General features: G+C 43.7%; 1 protein-coding gene across 1 annotated transcript; it reads left to right on the top strand.

Moving 5' to 3' along the window:
* The first annotated feature begins 4,474 nt into the window (after nucleotides 1–4,474).
* LOC136487085 (putative disease resistance protein RGA3) lies at nucleotides 4,475–13,004 on the top strand. Its single transcript, XM_066484218.1, has 4 exons — nucleotides 4,475–4,821; nucleotides 5,578–6,711; nucleotides 9,309–11,624; nucleotides 12,202–13,004. The coding sequence occupies exons 1-4, from the start codon at nucleotides 4,531–4,533 to the stop codon at nucleotides 12,214–12,216; spliced, it is 3,756 nt and encodes a 1,251-aa protein (XP_066340315.1). The 5' UTR covers nucleotides 4,475–4,530; the 3' UTR covers nucleotides 12,217–13,004.
* The last annotated feature ends 12,598 nt before the right edge of the window (nucleotides 13,005–25,602 follow it).

The raw sequence follows: 25,602 nt of genomic DNA on the forward strand, positions 1-25,602 counted from the left end.
CACTATATTCTCCGCTATCTCCTTAAGTTTTTCATCCTCCAATTGACCTTTGCGTATTTCTTGCTCCAGAGTAGGCTCTATCACCAATTCCATTGCATTAGTGACCAAACTCAAGTTGAGATGCTCCATTTCAGCACACAACTCTGCTGACATAAATGTCATCCAAAGTCCATTGGCATAACTCTTCCTGCTAAGTGCATCAGCTACAACATTTGCTTTTCCCAGATGATAATGCACTTCCAAATCATAGTCTTTGATCAATTCTAACCAACGACGTCGTCTCAGATTCAGATCTGACTGGGTAAAGATATACTTCAAACTCTTGTGATCTGTATAGATATCACTCTTATGCCCAATTAGATAATGTCTCTAGATTTTCAAAGCATGAACCACAGCTGCCAATTCCAAGTCATGAGTAGGGTAGTTCAACTCATTTTTCCTCAATTGTCTAGATGCATATGTCACCACTCTTCCTTCTTGCATAAGCACACATCCAAGGCCCAAACGAGATGCATCACAATATATAGAGAAGTTCTTGCTTAAATCGGGCAAAATCAATACTGGAGCTATAGTCAATCTCTTCTTTAGCTCATCAAAGTTTGCCTGACATTTATCAGACCATACAAATTTAGCATTCTTTTCCAATAGAGCTGTCATAGGCTTAGCAGGCTTGGAAAAACCTTCAATGAACCTCCTATAGTATCCAGCCAATCCTAAAAAGCTACGAATCTCACTTACATTGGTTGGTGGTTTCCAATTCAACACATCTTGCACTTTGCCTAGATCCACTGCTATTCCACCATTGGAGACGACATGACCCAGAAAAGAGACCTCCTTCAACCAAAACTCACACTTGCTCCGCTTAGCGTACAACTTATGTTCTCTAAGCTTTTGCAAGACCAATCTTATATGTTTAGCATGCTCTTCTTCAGTCTTGGAGAATATCAGTATGTCATCAATGAATACCACCACAAATTTATCAAGAAACTCTATGAACACCTTATTCATCAGATACATGAAATATGCAGGTGTATTGGTCAATCCAAAAGACATAACGGTATACTCATACAAACCATACCGTGTAGTGAATGCTGTCTTGGGTATGTTTGAGTTTTGAATCTTTAGCTGATGATAACCTGAGCGGAGATCAATCTTGGAGAACACATAGGCTCATCTTAACTGATCAAACAAATCATCAATCCTAGGCAAAGGGTATTTATTCTTGATTGTAACCTCATTAAGTGAACAGTAATCCACACACATCTGTTGGCTACCATCCTTCTTATCCACAAAGATCACCGGTGCCCCCCATGGGGAAGAACTGGGGCGTATGAAACCTTTTTCTTGCAACTCTTTTAGTTGTTTCTTAAGCTCTTCTAATTCATTAATCCCCATTCTATATGGACGTTTAGTTATTGGTGCAATTCCAGGTAATAATTCAATAATGAATTTAATGTCACGGTCAGGTGCATACCTGGCAAGTCATCGGGGAAAATATCCGGGAACTCCTCCACAATGCGATCTTGTTTATTGGCATCACCATCCAGCTGGTTCACAGTGGCTGTTGGCTGAGCTTGCACTACCACTTCTACATAGATTCTATCTCCATTGGGTGATGTCACAACAACAGATCTCTCCTGCGCCAGACCAGACCTTTAGGGGGGAACTGTCGGGACACGGATAACTCGGTCGCAAAGACTATAGAATTCCAGCATCTAAGTTCCAAATCCTACGGTGTTCATAACGTGGAGGTCTCTGCCCTCTCGGTTTTTGACCATGTGCAGGAGTGATGCAAGAAGCCTTCGCCCGCGCCCCCGCTAGCACGCGAAGATAGGTGAAGGCCCACCATCAGAGGGCTGAGGTTCCACTTCAGGCCAGAAGCCGAGAGCGAGCAAAGGCTTGGTCGCGGCATGCGAAGGACGAGAGACAAAGTTTGAGGTCCTTACGACTCGGGCGCGCGATAAGGCGATGGCGGAAGCTTCAAGGCAGAGGCCCTAGGAGAATCAGCAGGGTCTCCGCCTAATTGGGAAAAGGCTCCCCCCATGGCATGGGAATTCCAGGTCAGAGATGGGCCTCGATTAGGGCGGCCGCTAAAGACCCAAGAAGCAAAGGCGGTCAAAGCAGAGAAGGTCAAGGATGTCCCTAGTAGGTTATACACGTACGGGGATATTCATAAGGATATGCCTTAGCTGTCAGAGGGCAAAAAGGTAAAGTAGCATCTAGGTGAATAGTGCCCTATAAAAGGGGAACCAAACCCATGTAAAAGAGGTTGGTGAATACATTTATGAAACCCTAATTACATCCGAGCCCACTAGCGCAACCGCATTCGCCCGGAGCCCCCGCTCTAGCGAAGGCCCTCAATTGTCTAACCTGCTGGGAACACGCTTTCCCAACAAGAAGCTTTCATTTCCACTCCGGTAGTCTCCCGCTAATTTTATCAATGAGTTGTATGCTGCGGAAGGCCACAGTACTTCTCTTGAAAGGTACTGATTTTGCCATGGAAGAGGAAGATATATAGTAGGGCCTGCACTTGTTGTGTAGGGCAATTAGTGATTGGTTAAATCTTAGTTTTTTCTAATTTGATTTTTAGGCCAGAACATCTTTTTTTTAAAAAGGTAAAGAATGCATGATTCGGAAGCCGAAGGGTTAGCGATAACCCCAGCATCATCAGCACAGAGAGCACCTTAGCTTTGCTGCTTTAGGCGAGACTAGCTGGAGGATTCCAAAATTCGCCACCAACTTGATCAATTTTTGCAGTAGGTCAATTGCTAAGATGAAGAGCATAAGCAACAAGGATCCCAGATCGAGTTGGGCTTCTGTGCCCACCCCAGTCCTCAACAAGAACGGAAGTATGCGGAGGAAGATGACGAGACGAGATGGGCAGGAAATGAGTGAGGAGAGGAGAGAAAAGGGGTTGACTGGTAACAGCAAGTCTCGCCATGCATGGCCACAAGACCTGCAAGCCACGTCGTTGTCGTAGCGGCCCAATAAAAGCTAGGTGTGAATGTGAACGACGAGGACTGTCTATTACTCTGTAACTTGGTAGGTTAGGCGTGAATGTGAACGACGAGGACTGTCTATTACTCCGTAACTTGGTAGGTTAGGCTGTTCGGTTGACTGGTTCACATCGTTGTTGGTTTGTGAAAAAATATTGTTGATTGATTTGTGTGAGAAAAAAATACTATTCCGATTAAAAATTTACGATCGTATACGATCGTTTCTCTCCGGCCGAACAGGCCGTATTATGTTGTCTATTATCAACCTGTTTCGGTTTGTTTTTCACGTCAAATCAGCGTCGTGCTGGCAGACTCCGCGTTGGCAGGCAGACGCCAAAGACCCAAATCTTGGCTTCTTGCTGCAGGTAAACACGCAGGCAGGCTCGCGACATTTCGCAGCGGGATGTCATGGCCGCACGGGGTTGCCCTGCCCACGACCACGAGCCACGAATTTCCTCCGCAACCGCAGAGCGCAGCGTGCAGCAGCGACGTGCGACGCAGATGCAGCGAAACGGGACGGGCGCTCAATCAATGCGCTCGGGTCGGGGCCCTCGCCCGTCTGTCCGTCCTCGCGTCGCGTCGCACCCCGCCCCGATTTTTCCTGCGCTCTTTGAACGCTTTGCCCGGGCACCCCGGGCCCGCCAGCCTCTTGTCCTCTTCGCAGCGCGGTCCTCCTGTGGCCACCCCCTCGCTGACAGACGGGGCTCCGTAAGAACCGGGACCCAGCTCTCAGCCAGGCACCACACGTCCGCCTGCGTCCCTTTGCTAGCCCGGCTCTGGCGCTGGTCGCGTGCTACCGGTGTCCCGCGGGCCCCTTTGAAAATATCTACGACCGTGGGCCCACGTGTCAGACATGCCAATAGTGACTCGCGTACGGCCGCCGTCTGGCTGGCAGCCATTGAGAGTCGAGCGGAGCGAACAGAGACAGCGAGGGGACGGAGGACGGGAGGAGAGTCGGAGACGGTGGGTGACACGCGGAATCTGGCAAGCGGGCCCCGGGGACAGCGGGGCAATAACGATGCCTCACGTACGGCTCCGGCCGGAAATTTACAACTCCAGCTGAAAATTTACAATTATTTACGAGCAAACAAACGGGCTAATGATTATGTGGCAGTAGCAGAATTTGATCCAAGGGTAACAAGCTGGGCATGTGGCCAGCTGTATACAGCTTGCATTGACCTCGCCGGTGTAAAACAGGCAGATGATCTACTTCATAAAAAATATTTCCAAAGGTTTAAGCACTTATGTATACTGGCTTACTGACTTCCCTCCATGCAGAACATGTATGTGTATATATAAATATGCTATATATATATGTCGGCATACCTGTACCCAGCTGTCAGCACTAATTTTTTTATATGTGATTTCTACAATAATATGGCCAACTAAACTGGTTGTCTGTGATGCCACTAACTACTCCTGCATACTATATATATATACTTCACCTTTCTCCTTCGCGCAGTCGCAGACGACCTGCGCATACCATTCTACACAAACCTTGTGACTTGTGAGAGCGATTCAGAGCTCTGCAGCCATGGCGGAAGCAGTAGCTGGCTTCCTCGCGTCCGCTTTTGTCAGTATCGCGAAAGATAAGCTGAGCTCTGCCATCGCGGAGCAGGCCAGTTTGCTGTGGAACTTCACCGACGATCTGGAGGAGATGAAGGACCATCTGGAGACCATCTCAGCTGTGCTCGAGGACGCTGAGAGGCGGTCGGTCAAGGAGAAACTGGTGCAGCTATTGCTGAAGCGGCTCAAGGACGTCGCCTTAGACATCTCCGACGTGCTCGAAGACTACCAAGACACCAGTGACCAAGCAACTGCAAAGGTGCGTAGTTTTACATTATTATACTCCCCCCGTCCAAAAACTATATCCATCTGATCGCTTTCTCAAGATTCAATAAATCTAAAATTTAACAAATATATACAAGAATATAGTAATGTTTATGATGCGTAATAATTGTTGTATATTAGATAAACTATGGAATATACTTTTATAATAAACTTATTTGGAGATATAAATATTGATAATATTTTTATAAACATAGTCAAACTTGGAAAAAATGGACTTAGCCCATACCTAGAACGATTTTTTTTTTTTTGAAATGAAGAGGGTGACATGAAGAATCACATGCCGGTTGTTTGTTATTTTCACCTTGTGCATGGATGAATATTTGGCATTTTTCGCCAACACGCATGTCCATATATATAAAGTGTGCCCAAATATAAGGCGTATCACCTTAATTACATGATTAAACTTTGTCACAATCTAATCACATTCTACGTGTCTACGTAGGGATAAATTGATCTTTTATGTGTCGGTTAACGGTGATAACAAACAAATAGGTAATGAAATTTAAATTTAGCGTCAAACAGGGAACTCTAGAATTTTGAGTATCATAGAAGAAATAAGTGACTTTATTCATATATATAGAGTGTTCTCAAATTTGGTACCTGAGATATCAACTGGGTGGCAGCTCTTGATAATTTAAGTTATAAAAAACTGCTCATAAGTACTAATTTATAATTCAATGCATCTTTCCTAATTTATCACCCAACTGAAAATTAAATGAAATTCTTGTAGAATCCTGGGGTGCTCTCGTGTATCCCAACTGCATACAAGAAGATTGCCATCGCTAATAGGATGAAGAGTTTGAGAAAAGAGCTGATGAAAATCAATATGGAGTTTGGTAGTTTTGAGTTCATCAGCACACAAGGCACTAGCACTACTAATGTTCAGCATTATGACAAATTTGAGACAACATCACATTTTTTGCCTGAAGTAGAAGGGAGGGAAGGAGAAAAACAGGAAATCATAAACCTGTTGTTACATGCAAGATCAAACCATGATGAGAGTGAGACAGTGATTGTTCCTATCTATGCCCTTGGAGGTATGGGCAAGACTACTTTGGCACAACTAGTATACAACGATGACCAATTCAAGAAGCAGTATGATTGTCGTATGTGGGTTTATGTCTCCCAAGATTTCAATTTATTGAAAATAGGAAACTCTATAATTTCTCAAGTATCAGCAGAAGGTGCTCAGCAAAATAGGGATCTCCAGAATAGAGGTCTGCAGGTGATAATGGACTGCCTTGATAACCAACTCTGTAACAAGAAAGTTCTGATCGTTCTAGATGACTTATGGGAGAAAGATGACACTGAGTTGAGCAAACTGAAGAATATGCTTCATGTGGGCAAGAAGGGCAGTATGATAGATGTCATAGTAACCACACGAGAGGAAGAAATTGCAAGGAAAGTTTCCACCAGTAAACTATATAAGCTACATCCTTTGAAGGATGATGTATGCTGGGAAATAATTAAGAGATCCAGTAATTGTAACCAAAAGGAATTTGAGTGGATAGGACTGGATATTGCAAAGAAATGTGTAGGTGTGCCATTGGCAGCTCAAGCACTTGGGTACATGTTACAATCCAAAGATATATCTGAATGGAAAAACATAAATGACAGTGATATCTGGAATGAAACATCAGATGATAGAGTGCTTCCATCCTTGAGGTTGAGTTATCAAAGGATGCCACAGCAGCTGAGGATATGCTTTTCCTATTGTTCCATATTCTCAAAAGGACACAATATTGTTGAAAATGACTTGATTCACCAGTGGAGTGTGTTGGGTTTCATTGAGACATCAAAGGGGAAGGAATACATCAAACACCTTTTAGGAATGTCCTTCCTTCAAGTTTCAAAGATGCCCTTGGTATGTTACATTATAACTCCTAGAACACTACTTTTAATTTTCTTACTTGTTTTTGCCTATAGTATGTCACGCAGCGCATATAGTCATTTATACTATCAATTATGTACCAGTTGTGGCAAACCATTGGGTAAAATTATAATCTCCCCATTGGTGAGGTTCTTTATTTTAATCCTAGGTTTCTTACAGCCATTGGAGAGGTACCAAAATTATAACTAGATATGTACCAATATTTTGTATCAAATTCATGTTCCTTTCCAAGGACAAGTAAAAAGTATGCTGGCTTTCAACTTTTGACCTGATTAGTTGTTGTATTTTTTATCCACATGCTAGTTCAAACTTTAGTTCTTATCTTTTATGCAAAATTTTTCTTTTATATTTTGTTCAAAATGGATTCTAGGTCGTAGACTACACTCTGTTAATATAAAGGCATAAACAGTTTTTTAGTCTGCATGTCTCTGCACCATAGCAACTCCACTTGTTGAATTTCTACTATCAAAGAATTATATGTGTAGTAGTATTGTTTTATAAAAAAATTGAGTGCTTACAGTTAAGCTACTGGTAATTGGTCCAAATGTATAAACTTATCTGAAGTAACAACTAAAATTGTTTATTCTTATATAGGTTTAATATGGTCTAATATGGAATACATTTTATTTCCATTGCACGGTTTTAATGAAATAATTTTCATATATTTTTAGCTAATTTATGCGTATATACTTGGTATGCATGGTGACACAAAGAATTTATGTTTAATTTGAGTTTGGCAGTGGTAGAATTGTGTAATCTATAAACATGTATAATGTACTTTAGGTCTATTTAATGTCAATTATAGCTTATATTAGTAATGTAAAAGCAGATTTAAAGGACTTCTTTATGTTTTATAACTGCATATATGGGTAGTTTGGATGCAAATTAGAGAGGATGATTTATACTATCTTTCATAATGACAGAGGTAGTTAGTTTAAAAGCAAACTTAGGGGTTACATTAAAGTATCTTTCATAATGGCATATATTGGTAGTTTGGATGTATATTTAGGTAATAATTTATGTTTTCAATAATGGCACAAGTAGATATCTTTTTAAGACAATAGCAATCCAACAGCTATTATTCTCTAGGATAAACAGAGAAACCTGATTAATAGCAGCTGTTTCTAATTATTATGAGAATTTCTTTTCTAATGCATCTTGTGAGGATTAATGTGCAGACTTTGTTGAGGACCTCTCGTTAGTAATATTAAGATACAATATCTTCTATATGTATTTATTCAAAACCAAACCATAAGTTATATGGACTGTTGTTACATCCCTTTCTATGACACCATGAATCTATAGTATGGCAATTATCTTTGATCTTATTAATTTTTGTATTTTTTTGTGTACATGTTAAGTTAGAGCTCTGGTGCTTATTATAATTGTTACTATATTTTTTTGCAACTTATTAAAAAATAGATTATTTTTCATAGATTACACTCTTAATTACTATAATAGCATAAAACAGTCTGTTGAACCTGCACCATAGTACTCAATATGTTGAATTTGTTGTACGAATGATTTATATATATTCTTGTATTGTTCTACAAAAACATACAGTGTTTAAAATTAAATTACCAGTGTCGATATGACACAATGGTTTAACAAAAGCGTATACACTTTAATGTAAATTGCAGTGTCATCGGTATGTGGTTTGTAAATGGAACCTTTTTCCAAGATTGATAAATAATTAAAATAATTGTTTTATCCCAATAAATGCATGTTTAATTGGTCTGTGGTTTCAAAGAGCATTTATGCTTACTTTTAGCACAACATTGGTAGAAGTGTGTAATCTGGATAAATATACAGCGTACTATTATGATTGTTGAATTATTTTTGATAATAGCTTATATTAGTATTTAGACCTAGATTTGGGAGATATTTGGGCTTCACTTTTTAAAAGGAAAATATGGGTCATTTAGATACAAATTGAAGCGTTAGATTATGTTATCTTGGGGCTTAAGCATTCATGCCCTCGTTTTGAAGCGAAATGGTAATTTTGCCCCTGTTTTCTGAACTGAAGGAAGATTTTGCCCCCATTCCATGAAAGTCAGTTAATGGTGTTAACTTTTGCACGAATAGAAAAGTTTGCCAATGTGATTTTACCCCTATTTCAAGAATAAACTTTTGAGATATTTGGGAGGGGTGTTGTCAACAGAATTAGACATAAATTTATGCATTCATTTTATTAATATAAATTTCATTGTTGGAAACTAACATGACGGTGACACAACGAGTAGCACCATGGGTTCTAGAATGACAATAAATGCGCTTATTGTTCTAATGACAAATCTGATACCCATTTATTTCTAGATGCCTAATTAAACTCAACAAGGTGAACGTGGGATTTGCCAAATCTAACTTCTTTATACATATTAAAAACACGTGTAACACTGCACAACATTTTTTGTCAGTAAATTTGGTGTCCTTGCAGTATTAATGGACATCTCTAATGAATGATGACATATTCCTAAGCGTGCATGCATGTGAAGGTGGATCTAAACTCTTTGTTAAAAGGTGGGTATTAGTTGACATCTCTAATGAATGTTGTATCATTATCATTTCAGACTTCTCAAAACCATGAGGTGCGATACACAATGCACGATCTGGTGCATGACCTGGCAAGATTGACAATGGCTGACCAGCTAAAAATTTACGATGTTGCACCACCGAGAAAGGCAAGGGCCCACAAATATTTCCGTTATTCATTGCTCAAAAAGTATGACACTACAACAAAGTTGGAAAATATGCCTTCAAAGATGAGGGCACTTCATTTCTCAGATAGTGTCCAACTGAATATCCGGAGTGGTGCATTTTCATTTGCAATGTGCCTGCGTATTTTGGATTTCAGTGAATGCTCGGGTGTATTGTTGCCAGCTTCAATTGGCAAACTGAAGCAGCTGAGGTGTCTTATTGCTCCAAGAATGCAAAATGAGACTCTCCCTAAGTGTATCACGGAGCTATCAAAACTGCAATATCTAAACTTAAATCAATCTCCTAAAATTTCTGCACTGCCAGATTCAGTTGGCAAGCTTGGGTATCTGAAATATCTATGTTTATCAGGCTGCTCTGGTATATCTAAACTGCCAGAATCATTTGGCGACTTAAAGTCTATGGTTCATCTTGACATGTCAGGATGTTCTGGAATAACAACAGTGCCAGAGTGTATCACTGAGCTATCTAAACTGCAGTACCTAAATACAAATGGATCTTCTGAAATTACTGAACTACCAATATCAATTGGCAAGCTTGGGTGTCTGAAATATCTATGTTTGTCCGGTTGTTCTGGTATTTCAAAACTGCCAGAATCATTTGGTGACTTAAAGTGTATGGTGCATCTGGACATGTCACATTGTTCTGGGCTAACAGAACTGCCAGACTCTCTTGGTAATCTCACGCATTTGCAGCATCTTAATCTATCTGGATGTTCCAATGTAAAAGCACTACCTCAATCATTGTGTGGCCTAACACAACTCCAATATTTGGAATTGTCACATGGTCCTAGTCATGAAGGGCTACCAGAGGGTATTGACGTTATTGGTACCCTTACCAATCTGGAGCACCTGGACCTATCTTATAATTTTGGTCTTGCATGTCTTCCAGAAAGTATTGGTAACCTCAAAAGATTGCATACAATGGATCTTTCTCGTTGTATTAAGCTTAAGTCCCTACCAGAGAGTATAGGTAAACTTGGGCTGAAGTCTTTAGTGCTGGAAGGGTGCTCCGATGCACTGCTGGATCAGGCCACTTCAGTGGTAAATTATTCACAAACATTACCACTCTTCAAGGTTCGTGCTGATGAGGTCAATGGTTGCAGCAATCTTCCTCTGCTCGAGGGCGCCCATGTCAGTGAGTTAAGAATACGTTGTCTTGAAAATGTAAGGTCTCTAGAAGAAGCAACTAAAGTTAAGTTGTCAGACAAACATAATCTCTCGAAGTTAACATTGTCTTGGTCTACAAGATACAAGCGTGCGGTTCAAATTTTGGAGGACAAAGATTTGTTGGAACAACTAGTGCCACCAACTGGTTTGAAGAGCATGCGCCTCGAAGGTTACAGCAGTACAAGCTTTCCAGGCTGGCCCATGTGCACTTATCGTCACCTCATAAACCTTGTTTCTATCGAACTCAGGGAGATGCATGCGTGTAGCAGCCTGCCACCACTTGGGCAGTTACCACACCTAGAAAAGCTGGAGCTCCGGGAATTGCCTGGCATTAAAAGAATCGACAGTGAATTTTGTGGTGGCAAAGGAGCATTCCGTCGATTGTCATCCTTCCAAGTCTTATATATGCATGGTTTGGAGGAGTGGAACACAACATACTGTGTTGAGGATGGTGTGGAGGAGTTCATGTTCCCTGTGCTAGACCGTCTGGAGATACAACACTGCTCAAAGTTGAGGTTGAAGCCATGCCCACCAACATTTCGATATTGCATTATATATGAGAGCGACCAAGTTATTTCATCATTGGAGGAGGTAGACATAACCAGACATCACTGCTCTTCCTCTAGTGGGGCCATCAAATTGAATTTGACAATCTCCAGCCAGAGCATGAGGCTATTCCACCACTTCCCTGCCCTCCGAGAGTTGACAATCTCTGGAGATCACCTGACAAACGTGCCGGAAAGCATGCGGCACCTCACTTCCCTTGAGTCGTTGAAGTTGAAATGGTGCCATAGCATATCAGCACTGCCTGAGTTGCTGGGCCACCACTCCTCCCTAAAAAGCCTTGTCCTCATAGGATGTGACGAGGTCAAGTCGTTGCCTGCATGCATACAGCAACTCACCAAGCTTCAGACGCTGGAGATAAGTTATTGCACGGAACTGAAGAAGTGGTGTGAATCAGAAGAGAACAAGACGAAGCTGGCTCACATCAGCAATGTTCGAGTAAGTTCACTGCATGCAGATCAACTGCACTTTATCTAATTTGTAATTTCAGCCTTCAAGTTTTTCTCTATACGGTGACATATATAGTTGCTGTTTGTTTGCAGCACCCAATTAATCTTTTATTGTAGTGTATATATACACTCTGCTCTTTAGTTTGTTTGCATTATCTTCATGCAGTACATTATTTTACTTGCCGAATACAAAAGTAGGACAAAGTTATACCAGGAGGGAAAAAATTAAGAAACTAATTCAGAAGCTCCACTCGTCGTCCATGGATTAATTAGTTTGGATGCCTAAATTGAACAACTGCACTATACCAGTTTCTTTGGTCGAAGACATTGAGACAGATTAGTGTAAGACAACTATTTCAAAGGAGACATTTGTTTTTGTCGAAAGAAAACAGAATATTGATGATGATGTGTCAAAGTAATAAAAGTAAGACCTTACGTAATAAGTGCTTAAACATGGGAACGGTTATTTTGTTTTATATATGCATTGTGCACAAGGTTTTTTTTTTTGTTGAATTACCACCCATAGCTAATTAACTAGTACACATTATATATATTTGCATGTGCAGATTCTTTCGGACTGATTGATTGGTACTTGGTAGCATGACAAAGAAAAAAGAAGGGTGTCATAAGAGACTGAACAATGAGGTGCATAAAAGACTGAACAACGTTGCGGCGCCACCGCCCATCGGTGATGAGCTCACGGAAACCAGTTGTTGGATCCACCGGTGCCTGCTATATGGATGTTCTCAGGATCAATTCTGTGATCCTCCGTCCTTTGTTTGATAGTAGTAATGCTGTGAGACGCACTTTATTAAGTGTCTATTAATACTACTACTACATGGAGTAAATATTAAGGAGACTGCGTGCTGCTTAATATTTTTGGAGCCACCGTCGCTCGGGGAATCAGGGTCTCGCTACGCACGCTCGCATGGATCGGATGACAGAGACTTTATTTTTGTTTCTTTGGCAACTTTTTTTGGAGACCCTCAGCCAGCGATTTAAGTGTTACTATACTCTGTAACGACACGACCTGTAGGCTGTAGTAGCTCACTGCCATGTGGGCCAGGGTGAGGCGGTCATAAGCCGTGGAGCGAGGGCCAGAGACGGCATGGATGTACTTCTTCTGAACTCTAATACGAATAGAAGCTGGGCCGCAATACCACACACAACCCTGCTGGGAGGGAAGGCAAACTCTAATACGAATAGATATTTGGGCTTGGGCCCCCGTATTGAATCTGCATATCCCCCTTGGCCCACTGCATGCGTACCAATGGAAACTTGGTGCAGGACCACCGGCCTGCTACCAGTGCCAGACACGTTGGTCGTGCCTGATGAACAAATCGTACGGTAACGGTGTGTTGGACACACACTGCATATCTTCATTATCCATGCATCCAGTATAATCCTGCCTACCGGCAGCAACAGGAGCCGGAGGGGAAACGAGATGGAGTATTCAGGCCCTGTTTGGCATGACTCCAACTCTGGGTGGAGCTGCTTCACTCCTGAACTCCAGGTGGAGTTAGCTTTGGGTGGAGTTGGAGCTGTCTGATGATGGTGTTTGGCTGGGAGGGTCCCAGCTCCAGAAAAGATGAGTTTGAGGGTCGATTGTCATTCTTGCCCCTGGTTCGACTTAAACTACTTCGCACAAATATGAAATGAAAGTACATGCAGTGGAGTCCAAAATAATAATAAATTACATGTCATTTGCCTAGAACCAAAATTATGAAATAAGTTCATAGTTTCAAAATAAGGTCGTTACAATAATTATTGCACTAATTCTATGCTAGGGCAATGGATGTAGCCATATTATTACGAAAGGTATCTATAGTCACAAAGCTTATTCCCAAGTTGATCCATCGGAAGCATGTTGAGACACGGCAAACTTGTACCTTTCCGCAATAGGAGGCATGTACCTTTCCGGAAAACAAAGGTCTGTTCTTCTCCTTCCTCTACAACCGTGAAATTTTTGTATTTTGGTCCCTTTTGAAAATATTTTTTACAAAAAGACCTATGCCAAAACGTTTGCTGAAAATAGACCATTTTTAGGCGTCTTAGGACATGACGCCGAGGTATGAGGGTCGGCGTCGACTGACACGACGCCGAGGTCTTGACCCCGGTCGACGGCGACACGGTGGCGCATGGGGACCACTACGTCAGCGTCGTGTCAGCCAACGCCACAGGCCCAACCTCGGCGCGGTGGGACTACACGCCGAGCTATTGGCGCGTGGTCCAGGCGGCCCAACAACGCTTCGTGGCCCAATAGCTCGGCGTGCGATCAGATGACGCCGAGACGCAAACCTCGGCGTGGCCCGACTCAACGCCGAGGTTCGGAGAAGCATGCATGCAGCTCGATCGGTTTCATTCCACTAGTGATGGAGACATAGGTCATGGCGCCGACCACTAAATTTTATCTAACAGGCTAGGCAGCGGGCATGACCTATGACGCCGAGACGTTACCTTACTAAATTTAATCTAACAGGCTAGGCAGGCTAGGCAGCGGGCATGACCTCTAGAGTTAGGTTAAATTTAGAGGTCGGCGCCATGACCTATGACGCCGAGACATTACCTCGGCTTGCCGCAATCCCGCAACAGGCTAGGCAGCGGGCATGCACTACCTCCGGTCTCTGCCGCTCTGAATTGTCTCCCGGCACCCGTAGACGAACATGCCATGTCTCCATCACTAGTGGAATGAAACCGATCGAGCTGCATGCATGCTTCTCTGATCTCATGAATCGTGATGCGGGGGGTGGGATTTTGATCGAACCTCGGCGTTGAGTCGGGCCGCGCCGAGGTTAGCGTCTCGGCGTCATCTGATCGCACGCCGAGCTATTGGGCCACGATGCGTTGTTGGGCCGCTGGGCCGTGCGCCGGATGGTGGCAATAGCTCGGCGTGGCTCCTCACAGCGCCGAATTTATGCCTGTGGCGTTGGCTGACACAACACCGATGTAGTGGGCCCCATGCGCCACCGTGTCGCCGTCGACCGGGGTCGTCCGTGACGTGGCAAGACCTCGGCGTCGTGTCAGTCGACGCCGACCCTCATACCTCAGCGTCATGTCCTAAGACGCCTAAAAATGGTCTATTTTCAGCAAACGTTTTGGCGTAGGTCTTTTTGTAAAAAATGTTTTCAAAAGGGACCAAAATACAAAAATTTCACCTCTACAACCCTATACTTCCTCTGCTGTTCTCTAATTCTCTACTGCTCTCCTCGTTCCAGCTATCGGTTGCTAACAATTGCTACCAGAGCCATCGATTCTCGGTTCCTAGTACCATGAATCCCCCTACTGAGATCTCGCCTTCTACCCAACTCCTTCTCGACAAAATCCACAATCTCTTCGACGAGTTCAACAGGAAGCTCGACAAGAGCGAGGCTCGGTGGGAGCGGCGCGACTCCGAGTCCCAAGCCGCACGGGCGCAGCGGGTCACCGCCGTCGAGTCCCGCGTCAACATTCCCAAGCGGATCCCTGCGGCACAGTTAGATGCCGTGTTGGTCGCCGACAACTGGGGTGGGCTGTTCGAGGCTTTGAGCAGTCTGCCGACTTCCTGGAGGTGCGCGACCTTGATCTCTCTGACGCACCTGCGGTTGCTCACAACTGGGGCGGGCTCTTCGATGGGGGCAACTACTTCTCCAGCTGCTCCTTCTCCGCCTCGGTCACGCCCGCACCTTCCACCGCCACCTCGGTCGTCCAGAGCACCACAGAGTTCGCACAGGCCATCTAGAAGACGCAGGTTGAGCGCTCCAGGGTCCTCTTCGCGCACGCCGAGCAGGAGAGGCGCACAACTGGGCCATTCCTCAAGGAGAGCGCAACAGCGGACGCCACGGACCCCGCACGGCTTGACTCGTCCTCCCTCGTGCCGTTGCAGCCGCAGGCTGATGAGGCGGGAGCATCCGAGTCAGAGGCCGCGGCTCCTCCATCCGTCGTCGACGAGCCGTACCGCGACGCGGCTGCGGGGGTGGAATCCTCGAGCACGAGCGTCGACCTCGGCCTTCAGCAAGTCGCCAAGGTGCTCGCGCCGCTGGAGTACCACAAGATGGCCCCATCGGCCACGCGCCTCGGCGTCATGGCGTCTGACGCGACATGGCTTGGAGCACTCACCATCTTCGCCGACCCCTCTGCGTAATAAACATTGTGTTGGTATAATTCACAATTTGTCCACTTATGTGTGCGACCGTTCCTGGGGTGCACATAAGACTTTTATACATCCTCTTTTGTTCTTAAAATGGGGTGTGACATTACCGCCCGGGACAACAAGGCCATCCTGTAGTAGTGCCTGCAGTTCGTGCCACCATGGTCACTGCATGTGCTGCTTGAGATCAAATGTGATGGAGTCCAACTCTGGCCATTTTTCTGTAGGTATGCAGTTCTGGTGCTCATGAACACATCAGCGTTAGTTGTTCCACCTCGGATGTCCTTTAGGTGCATACAAGTTGCGGATGGCTCTCTTGTGTGGAGTTTTATAATGGGGACAAATACTACTGGAACTTACACTTCAGGTGCAGCTCCTCTTTCGGTTACAGACGATGGCTTCAGGTGTGATCCCTGTGCATTACTAAGGCAACTTGACAGTGCAAAAGCTCAGAGAAATTTACAGATGCAAGCACCTGTGTGTTTGATTGCTGCTCAAGTTATTTTTGTTCCTTGGATGTTTTGGCCATGGTTCACCACTTCACCAGATATACCTCTGATAGGTTTCTGCAGTTGACAGGTCCTTGGCCACTAGGTGTTTGGGCATGCAATTCAGCTCGCATGATAGCATGCTCAGTGTTGTTGGGAGCATTACTGGTTGCACAGTCTGTGACTTTGGAATTCTGCTTGGAATGGATGATGCTTGATATGGGCTTCTTGACTACCAGCAAGGAAGTGCGGTATAGTGTAATGGCTTCAGCTTGACATATTCCCTGTCTCATGAGCTTTTCGCTACTACAATATTGATCAGTATGGCAACAAAGGGAAACACTAGAGCTAGCACATTACCATTTAGCCTTGATAAGTCAAGAATCATTTGGGATCCCGGTGGTTCCATGCTTCTCCATCGGCTTGGGGGCAAGCCGAATCTCAAGCGGAGGGGAATGTCAGGATATGGCCATGGGCTTATGGGCCGGACAACATGTGCCTCGCAACCAAGGCCCAAGGGAGACACTATGAAGCACTACAAAAACAACAGGATCCGGAGGGGAAACGAGACGGAATATTCAGAAACCAAAGGTTATCTTCCTTCTTGAGAATTCCCCTTTATCTACTGTTCTTCTGTTAGCAACCACACTCGATTGATTCACTGACAACTTGATTCAGAGGTAGCAGGATACAAGACCTCAGGGAAGGGAGGTCTGGAATCAGCAAGCAGAGGAATCGAAACTAGAAGGAAGGTACTAGAAGATTCTAGAAGGTGTTGGAGGTAGGAGAAGAGAGAGAGAGAGAGAGAGAGAGAGAGAGAGAGAGAGAGAGAGAGAGAGAGAGAGAGAGAGAGAGAGAGAGAGAGAGAGAGCTATTTGAGGAGGAAGATAAACAGTAGACTCTGATAATTGTTCGATGCCCCATCCTCTATTGCCTTCCTTCCTTTATACTCCTTGTTAGCTTCCCATCTTGGGCTTGCAGTGATGTACATGTCGGGCCCATGGCGAGTATTAGCCCATATAGCTGACATTCCCCTCTCCTTGAAATGCGGCTTGCCCCCAAGCCGCTGAAGTCGACAATCCCTGAATATCAGCAACTTGGACTTCTTGTCAGCTCTAGAACAACAGGACGGCCATTGCATCAGCCACAGAACAGCACCAGCATGAGTGAGATGCAGTAGCACAGGTGGCGGCCAAGGGTGCTTCAATAGCATATCATAAGGATAACCTCCCACATCACTGGAACCCAAAACAACATGCTGACGGCTGACCCTTGCATTATGACTTCGGAGTATAGCAGGCATGTCACCGAGACGTACCCAGTATAAATTCCTCACCATAGACCATTGCATGGACACAAGTGTGATCGCCAAGCAAGAAACATTCCAAGGAAGCAACACTAGAAGATACGGCTCATGCTGCAGCTGTAGTACTCGACATGGCTTACTGCAGAAAAACAACACATGTTTGGCTCCTGGATCCCATGGTGTCAGTAGGTCAATTGCAATTACCGTGAGCACCAATACTTAAGACCACTTGATCACCAATCCATGAAGGACAGAAGCATAAATTCCCATGTAAAAGCTCAGACCCAAAAGAATTGTTGGAGTTGGATGCAGGTTTAACTCTCTGAAACATTGATGTTCTGTATGTAGAAAATGGTCAGTCAGTAGTTGCACTTGCGAGTCATTGGTGCTATACCTTGTCCTTTCTCCATTTTCATTTTCAGTCTTGAAAATTCCAAGTGTCTTCAATAGTTGACGATCAATATAGGCATGACTAAGTTCTGCATTGGCAATGGTAGATGGAAAATTACAGAACACTACATCAGCATTTTTCCCAAGCTCTCGAGAGGTGTAATAATCTAGCAGCATCATGTGCAGCCTCTCATCACCACACAACAACATAGAGAGTACGGGATCTGCAAATAAACATCCAACTCGGCAGTAATCTCTATTGACATTAATAAGTGCTAGCTCCAAGCAAACAACACACTGCCAATTTTCCTAGAGGAATTCTGGCCATAGCAGCACAATGGTGACGTATAAGCAAAACTGTATTGAGTCTGTACCATCCCAAGCAGCAAACAAGTCAACATGAATGATGCACAGCTGACCAAAAAATATCACCCACATGCATTTGGGGACCTGAATGTATGCGCAGCTAGCTGAGGGAGCTTGAGGTGGCCAGGGCGGCTTCTGGAGCAAACTCAATAATGCTAGTGTTACAAATTGTCACTGTGCCTTCACATTAAATCTTGATCTCTGTGAATTATCAGAAGGCCTCAACAGGTAGCTCAACTGCCATCCCAGTCCATAACCATGAGAGTAAGAAAACAAACAAGCCATTGCAGACCATCTGTAACCCAACTTGAATTCCATCAAATTCAAGAAAATGACAAAGAAGCATGGGTTGTACGGATAGAACTTGAATCCTCCTAGAATTAAGAACCTAGCAATTGATTTTCCATGTTTCTTCAGGACAGCCTGATAATATCTAAAAGAAAACCATGGGGGCTTCCCGAGCCAATTGAAAAAAACAGTTCATCAAATCGTAATCAACCATATTGGAACTATAGTGCTGCTCGAGCTTGAACATGGGGCCTGGATCAAATGACAACCAATGAGGTGCCCACGTGGTTGGCCAGAATTTGATTACATCACCCTGGTTTAGAAATTGCAGAGGTGGCAATGGTCCCTTGTCAACCATAGCAAGCAATGGCTCTAGCAGCACTGTATTGTGAGCACTAAGTTTCTCAAATACCTTCTGGTCATCATCAGTTTCAGTGGCAGTACTACCCGATAGAACAATACCCATCCAGGATGTAGAGGTAAGGTTGGTGATATACCTTTGCTGCGTTCCATTGAACACCAGCACGTCGGTGCCTCCAGTGAAGCAAACAGTCGAGCAGTTGGTTGGCGCTGACTCCGTAGCCACAATCCATGCCAGTAGCTCACCACCACCACCACCTGCTGCGAGTGCCTGGACAACGCATCCGACGGCTCAGTCGAGCGGCGCATCCAGGTGGGCGAAGCCGGACTCCGGGTCATCAGTCGCCGAGCAGGGTGGCGCGGATCACGCACTGGACGGGGTCGAGGCGAAAGGTGAGGCGAACACAGCGCCGAATGTCGGGGTCGTCGAGCGTGAAGCCGTTGTGGAACCGTTGTATGTTCGCACCGACGAAGACGCGGCTGCTGGCGCCCAGCCCCTCGGTGCGGACGATGGTGGCGTGCATCTCCTGCTTGGCTCGCGCGACGTGGAAGAAGGGTTGCGTCTCCATTTGCATCAGCAACACGGATGGGGCGGCCCGCCAGAGAGGCCTCCAGCGGCGAGAAAGCACCGCCGTGCGCGCGACGTCCTTGATGGGGATGCGGGAGATGATGTCGTGGAGGAGCACATCTGAAAGGAGGCTGAGGCGGTCGAGGTCGTCGAGCACTACAGCTAGGCGGTGAGGACTCTCCACGGCGTCGAGCATGGCTTGGATCACCGTGGGGCCGGGGTTGTGCTCGTCGTTGGAGGCAGCCTCGCCATCATTGCTGGAGAAGTCGGAGTCGAAGGCATCGTCGGAGTCGGTGGAGGTGGTGTCAAGCACAGGAGCGGGCTCATGGACGTCGTTGAGTAGCATGACGGGGATGTTGGAGGTGAGGCCGCTCTCGACGCGGATCTGGTTGGAGGCGATGGAGTCATCATGGTACAGGGTGGACAGCTGAACCGTCGGTGGCGACGGCGTGGTAGCGATGGCGGTGGAGGCTGGCTCGTTGAAGGACTGTCGGAGCCCGTCAAACTAAGACTCCAACTCCTTGCACGTCACGTGAATCTCGGCTAGGAGCAACTGGTAGTCGAGAGGACCCATGGAGTAGTGGTGGTGGATTTCGTGGTGCTGCAGGATTTGGCTCTAAGTACCAATTTGTTAGCAACCACACTCGATTGATTCACTGACAACTTGATTCAGAGGTAGCAGGATACAAGACCTCAAGGGAAGGGAGGTCTGGAATCAGCAAGCAGAGGAATCGAAACTAGAAGGAAGGTACTAGAAGATTATAGATTGTGCTAGAGGTAGGAGAAGAGAGAGAGAGAGAGAGAGAGCTATTTGAGGAGGAAGATAAACAGTAGACTCTGATAATTGTTCGATGCCCCATCCTCCGTTGCCTTCCTTCCTTTATACTCCTTGTTAGCTTCACATCTTAGGCTTGAAGTGATGTACATGTCCGGCCCATGGCGAGTATTGGCCCATATAGTTTACATCTTCTCCTTCCTCTAGAACCCTATACTTCCTCTGCTGTTCTCTAATTCTCTACTGCTCTCCTCATTCCAGCTATCGGTTGCTAACAGAAGACCAATGAATCAGATACCGCCGGTGGGACGGCCGTGAGCCAAGCCCCGCATGCGGCATGTCGCTGTTGGACGGGCAACGGGTTGACGCTGTGTGGTAGAACCACCCAAATTATGCTGGCCCATGTGTACCCATCATTGTCCTAAAGACCTTTGATTGTTGTACACGAAAGCCAAATAATCCGGTAGTCTGTCGGGTGTCCTCGGGGAACCCCGAATCATCCACATTTTACAACTCATACAGGATCAACAATGGAGTTACCACAACATTACAACATTGATACAAAAATTTCATACATCGGAGTTGCGGAAGACTTATAACATTAGTTTACAAAATATGTTTAAGTAAAACATAACTTTAGATCCAAAAGGTGAATAGGACAATGGGAGCAAATTAGAAGAAGCACCTAAGGTAGAAGAGACTTCCAGATCATGTCGAGCCCACAGACATGACCTTGATTAGCCGCACAAGTCAGAACATGCAATAGGGGTTAACAAACTCTTAGTACTAAATTGTACTCCGCAAGACTTTCCTAACGAAAACAAAAGACTCCAAGGAAATGCAAGCTTAAGGGAAAGTCTGAAGCAAGAGTAACTTGTGTAGAAAAGCTTACTATGAGTGGATCCTTACTTTCAATATTTTAGCGTGTATTAAGTCATTATCGGTATCCAGTTTGCACTTGATATAAATCAATCACTTCATTAAGCATCTCATCTCTTTTCTTCTCATTTCCACAAGTCGCCAGGTTCCATTGATTAACTACGATGATGGTGCGAGGATCAAGTCTCCTTTTACCATAGAGCAAACGATGATTCAAACCGATTAAACCTAGCTGGGGATTCCCAACCACACGACATATGCAGGTCTTGGACCTACATATATCAACCTTCACTCGGATCCTCCAAAACAGGAATGGGTTTGCGCCACCCGAGAGCACAGTACTCTACCGCCCTACCCTATTCCAGTAGGGTGGGTACACGCTACTCTCGCCATCTCTTCACTCCCGGTGCGCGGTTGTCCTTTTCCATAATGGAGTAGCTGAGTTATCAGGCTTACCGGAGTATGTGGCTAGTACTACAAAAATCTTGATCCAAGGGCCAACAATGGACGGTCCTTAACTAACACAGACAGGACAAGCACGACAAGGCAACCCTGTTGGCTTAACCACCAGAGAATATCCCATGTCCTGTTCGGTCTGCACTTTCATCTATTCATTTTTCATTATTTGTACCTAAATAAAGTACCATCTCGAATGATGAAGCCATCATCCCTCAGGACAGTCCCTGAGCAAAGAACCATCATGAATGATGAACTCATCACGCGACTCTTTAACAACTAAGCAAGGCTAAGCATCAACTAGCCTACAACTGCTCGAAGGTGACAAGGAAATGTATTGGAATATCAAGGTAATCATGCAGCAACGGGTTTCAATTCAACCCCTATAACTTAATGCACATAATATAGGACTCAAATTATAAAAGCATTTATAAACAACAAGGATAGGTTGTATGCTCCGAGGCTTGCCCGTGTTAGTCAGGTACTCAATCTCCTCAGAAGGATCACAGAAATCCGACCTAATTTCCACCGGCTGGCAACTTCCTTCGGGGACTTGATCAACCACGAAATCCCCACTCTCATTCACTTCACCGATATAATGATGCATGCTCAATAATGGTATGCTTGAGATGATGTATGACAATGCATTGGTGAAAGCATAACAAGATTAACTTGAGTACAATTTTCCTTCACGATACTATTGCAAGTAATTCACATAAAGCACTTTTAATTATTATTATCACCAAGTTGATTATGAGCGCAACTAATAAGCAATTAAATTGGCAAGGAACAACAGAGGTGAAAGTGTCCCACGTGTACCAACCTGCCACCGCTTGGGCAGTTACCGCACCTAGAAAAGTTGTCGCTCTGCTATTTGCCAGCAATTAAAAGAATTGACAGGGAATTTTGTGGTGGCAAAGGAGCATTTCATAGATTGTCATCTTTAGAAGTCAGTGATATCAATGCTACAGAATTGGACATCACTATCGGCCTCATCACTGTCGGATTTTGAGAAATCGACAGTGATAGCCTATCACTGTCGGTTTTTGGCTAAAACTGGCAGTGATAAGACACTGATTGCCCAACCGACACTGATATTCGGGTCTTCACTATTGGTTCATATCACTGTCGGTTTTAGCCAAGAACCGACAGTGATATTAGGTCATCATTGCCGGTTTTAGCCAAAAATTGACACTGATACTATCACTGTCGGTTCGTGGCTTGAACCGACAATTATATGCTGCAAGAAAACTTCATAAGTTTCTCATATGATATTCGATGAAGACAAACTTTATATCAAAGTTGTAGTACTCGACGAGATCTACAACTTTATAGTTTAAAGTTTTTTAATTTGAGATTGTTTGGATGTCCAAATATTTTTATTTAAAATCATCTATCTAACAAAAATTACGTTTGATTTCTAAAATTTAAAATTTGAAATTTTCAAACTACCTCGGATGGAGAAACGCCCAAAACAAAAGTTGTAGATCTCAAAAAGTTATGCAACTTTATAGTTGACAACTTTTCCATTTGAAATCATTTACAACATCAAAATGCTGGTTGAAATTAAATTTTGAAATTGTTGAAGAACTCTAATTTCTCTTTTTAATGTGTGGCTAAAACTTGTAACTAGTCTTTCTCCCTCATACTAACTTCAAATTTGATGATTTTTTCCTAAAAATTTCTAAAATCATGCTCTGTCAATTTATTGCTTTGTTATAGCAATTATTTTATCCATCTTTTCATGTGACTGCGTTTTATATATTTGAATTTTGAATTTCAAAAAATAGCAACGTCAAACGTGATTTCAACTGAAAAAATCATGAATATAGAAGTTGTAGAACTTATCAAGATCTATAACTTTTATTTTGGTTATTTTTCATCCGATAAAATGGTAGTAACATTGTTCACAAAATTTACATATCTCTCTTATAGTTTCATAATCTATAAAAGGGATATGTAACATTTGTGAACAATGTTACTCCCACTATGTCGGATGAGTAAATGACCAAATGACCAGAATAGAAGTTGTAGATCTTAGAAAATTATAAAACTTTGTAGTTGACAACCTTTTGATTTGAAATCATCTTGTCAAGGAAAACTAAGTTTGAATTTCTAAAATTTAAAATCCAATTTTGTAAATGACCTTGGATGGAGAAACTACCAAAATGAAAGTTGTAGATGCCAAAAAGTTATGAAACATTGTAGTTGACAACTTTTTGATTTGAAATCATCTTGTCAAGAGAAACTATGTTTGAATTTTTTAAAAATTGAAATTTAAATTTTTAAAACGACCTCGGATGGATAGCCCCACGGCGTTCCCCACGAGCAAGTGGGTCTATGAGATGGCCTCTTCTAGACCGCTCCCCGCCGTTTTCACTATCGAGCTTTTGGCCAAACCGCCATGGGCCGTGTTCTCTCCGGTACACAATAGCAGCCACATGACAAACGCACAAAGTTTTTTTTTTTAATTTGAACCCATTTAGAGTGAATATATCACCTACTTAGGGCCTGTTTGGATTTCTACCTCTAAACTTTAGAGCTAAAGCTTCAAACAAGTGGTCGAAAGTTAGCTCTAAACTTTAGCCCACATCATATTAAAGCTATATGTGTGCCCAAGAAACAATCACACACATAAATACCAAGCACATTGCTTTATTACATCATGAGTGTTAATCCACTACATAAATATCAAAGTCTCACAAAGCGGAAATAAATAAAGATAACTCCATGGTGCCTTCATAGCCACACGAACGATCAACTAGTTGATCGCAAGTCAAATAATCCTTAGGAAATTCAGCGTAACCATCATAATCTGTTACCCATCCGTGATTTTTATCCAAGTAGTAAAAATAAACAAGCATAAGTATATCTTGTACTCAACAAGAATAACATGGGGTTATGAAGCTCAAAAGGATGACAATGGTTTACTGCGTTTAGCATTTTATTGAGTCACAATTTTAGCATTAAATAGCAACAAGTTATGTTTAAGCCCTAATTAAACCACATGATCATAAATGAGAGCAATTTTAATCATATATCAACATCATCATAATGTAAGCAATATTTCGAAAGTTTTCTAGGCTGCTCGTGATCGCGAGCACAGCTGTTATAATAGTTTTACACTCTACAAAGGTTATACACTTTCACCATGAGTCGTGTTGCCCATATGCCTAGTTAATTACTTCCAAAAACACTTGCAAGGTGAGCAGGCAAGGTACACTATGAAATCTTTCGAAGGTTCATCTAACAAGTTAGTAGCCGCTATAGGTTTCGATTGCAAGCAGATGTTGGAACCCCACTTTCGAATGACACATTCCATCACGGCTATACACATAGGAACAGAGGCGGTCCCATACCCATCGTGTCAAGCCCCTTTTGCGCCATAAAGGTAACCACTAACAAGTAGAAAAGGTCCTTGAACTGAACTAAAGCCCGAGCCATGTAACCCTCACGGTTATACTGTAAGTTTTAGATTTTGCTTCAGATAGGTCCTTAGGGAGGGCCAAGAGCATCATGCGTAAAAGCCTAGAGCTCCCTTGCCCTATAACCAAGTTGCTAAAAAGCAAGTTTTATCCTTTGTTGCATAAAGCCATTAGTTATTATTTAGATGATGTATAATTAAATTGAGTGCTAGCAAATGCTACCCATATGCAAGTAAACCCATAGCTGTCAAGGTATCAAGATCGCAAAAGATAGATCATTCCATAGGGGTAGTAAAACTAGACACATGCAACATGAATTATAATGATTATAAAGTGGGTAGGTAATAAGGATAGTCCCATGCTATACATGCCTTGCTCAAAGTGTTCCTGCTGGTCCTGCTCGTTAAAGTATTGGCCTTGTTCACCATCGTACTTCTCACTGTCCACACTCCATCATCAATACAGCAACACACAAGCATCCACGCAATCATGCACAAAGCAAACAAGAACTATAATTAGAACAGTACACCAATAGTGGAA

This window comes from Miscanthus floridulus, chromosome 10, assembly GCF_019320115.1.
Source record: "Miscanthus floridulus cultivar M001 chromosome 10, ASM1932011v1, whole genome shotgun sequence".
In the NCBI taxonomy this organism is placed as follows: Eukaryota; Viridiplantae; Streptophyta; class Magnoliopsida; order Poales; family Poaceae; genus Miscanthus; species Miscanthus floridulus.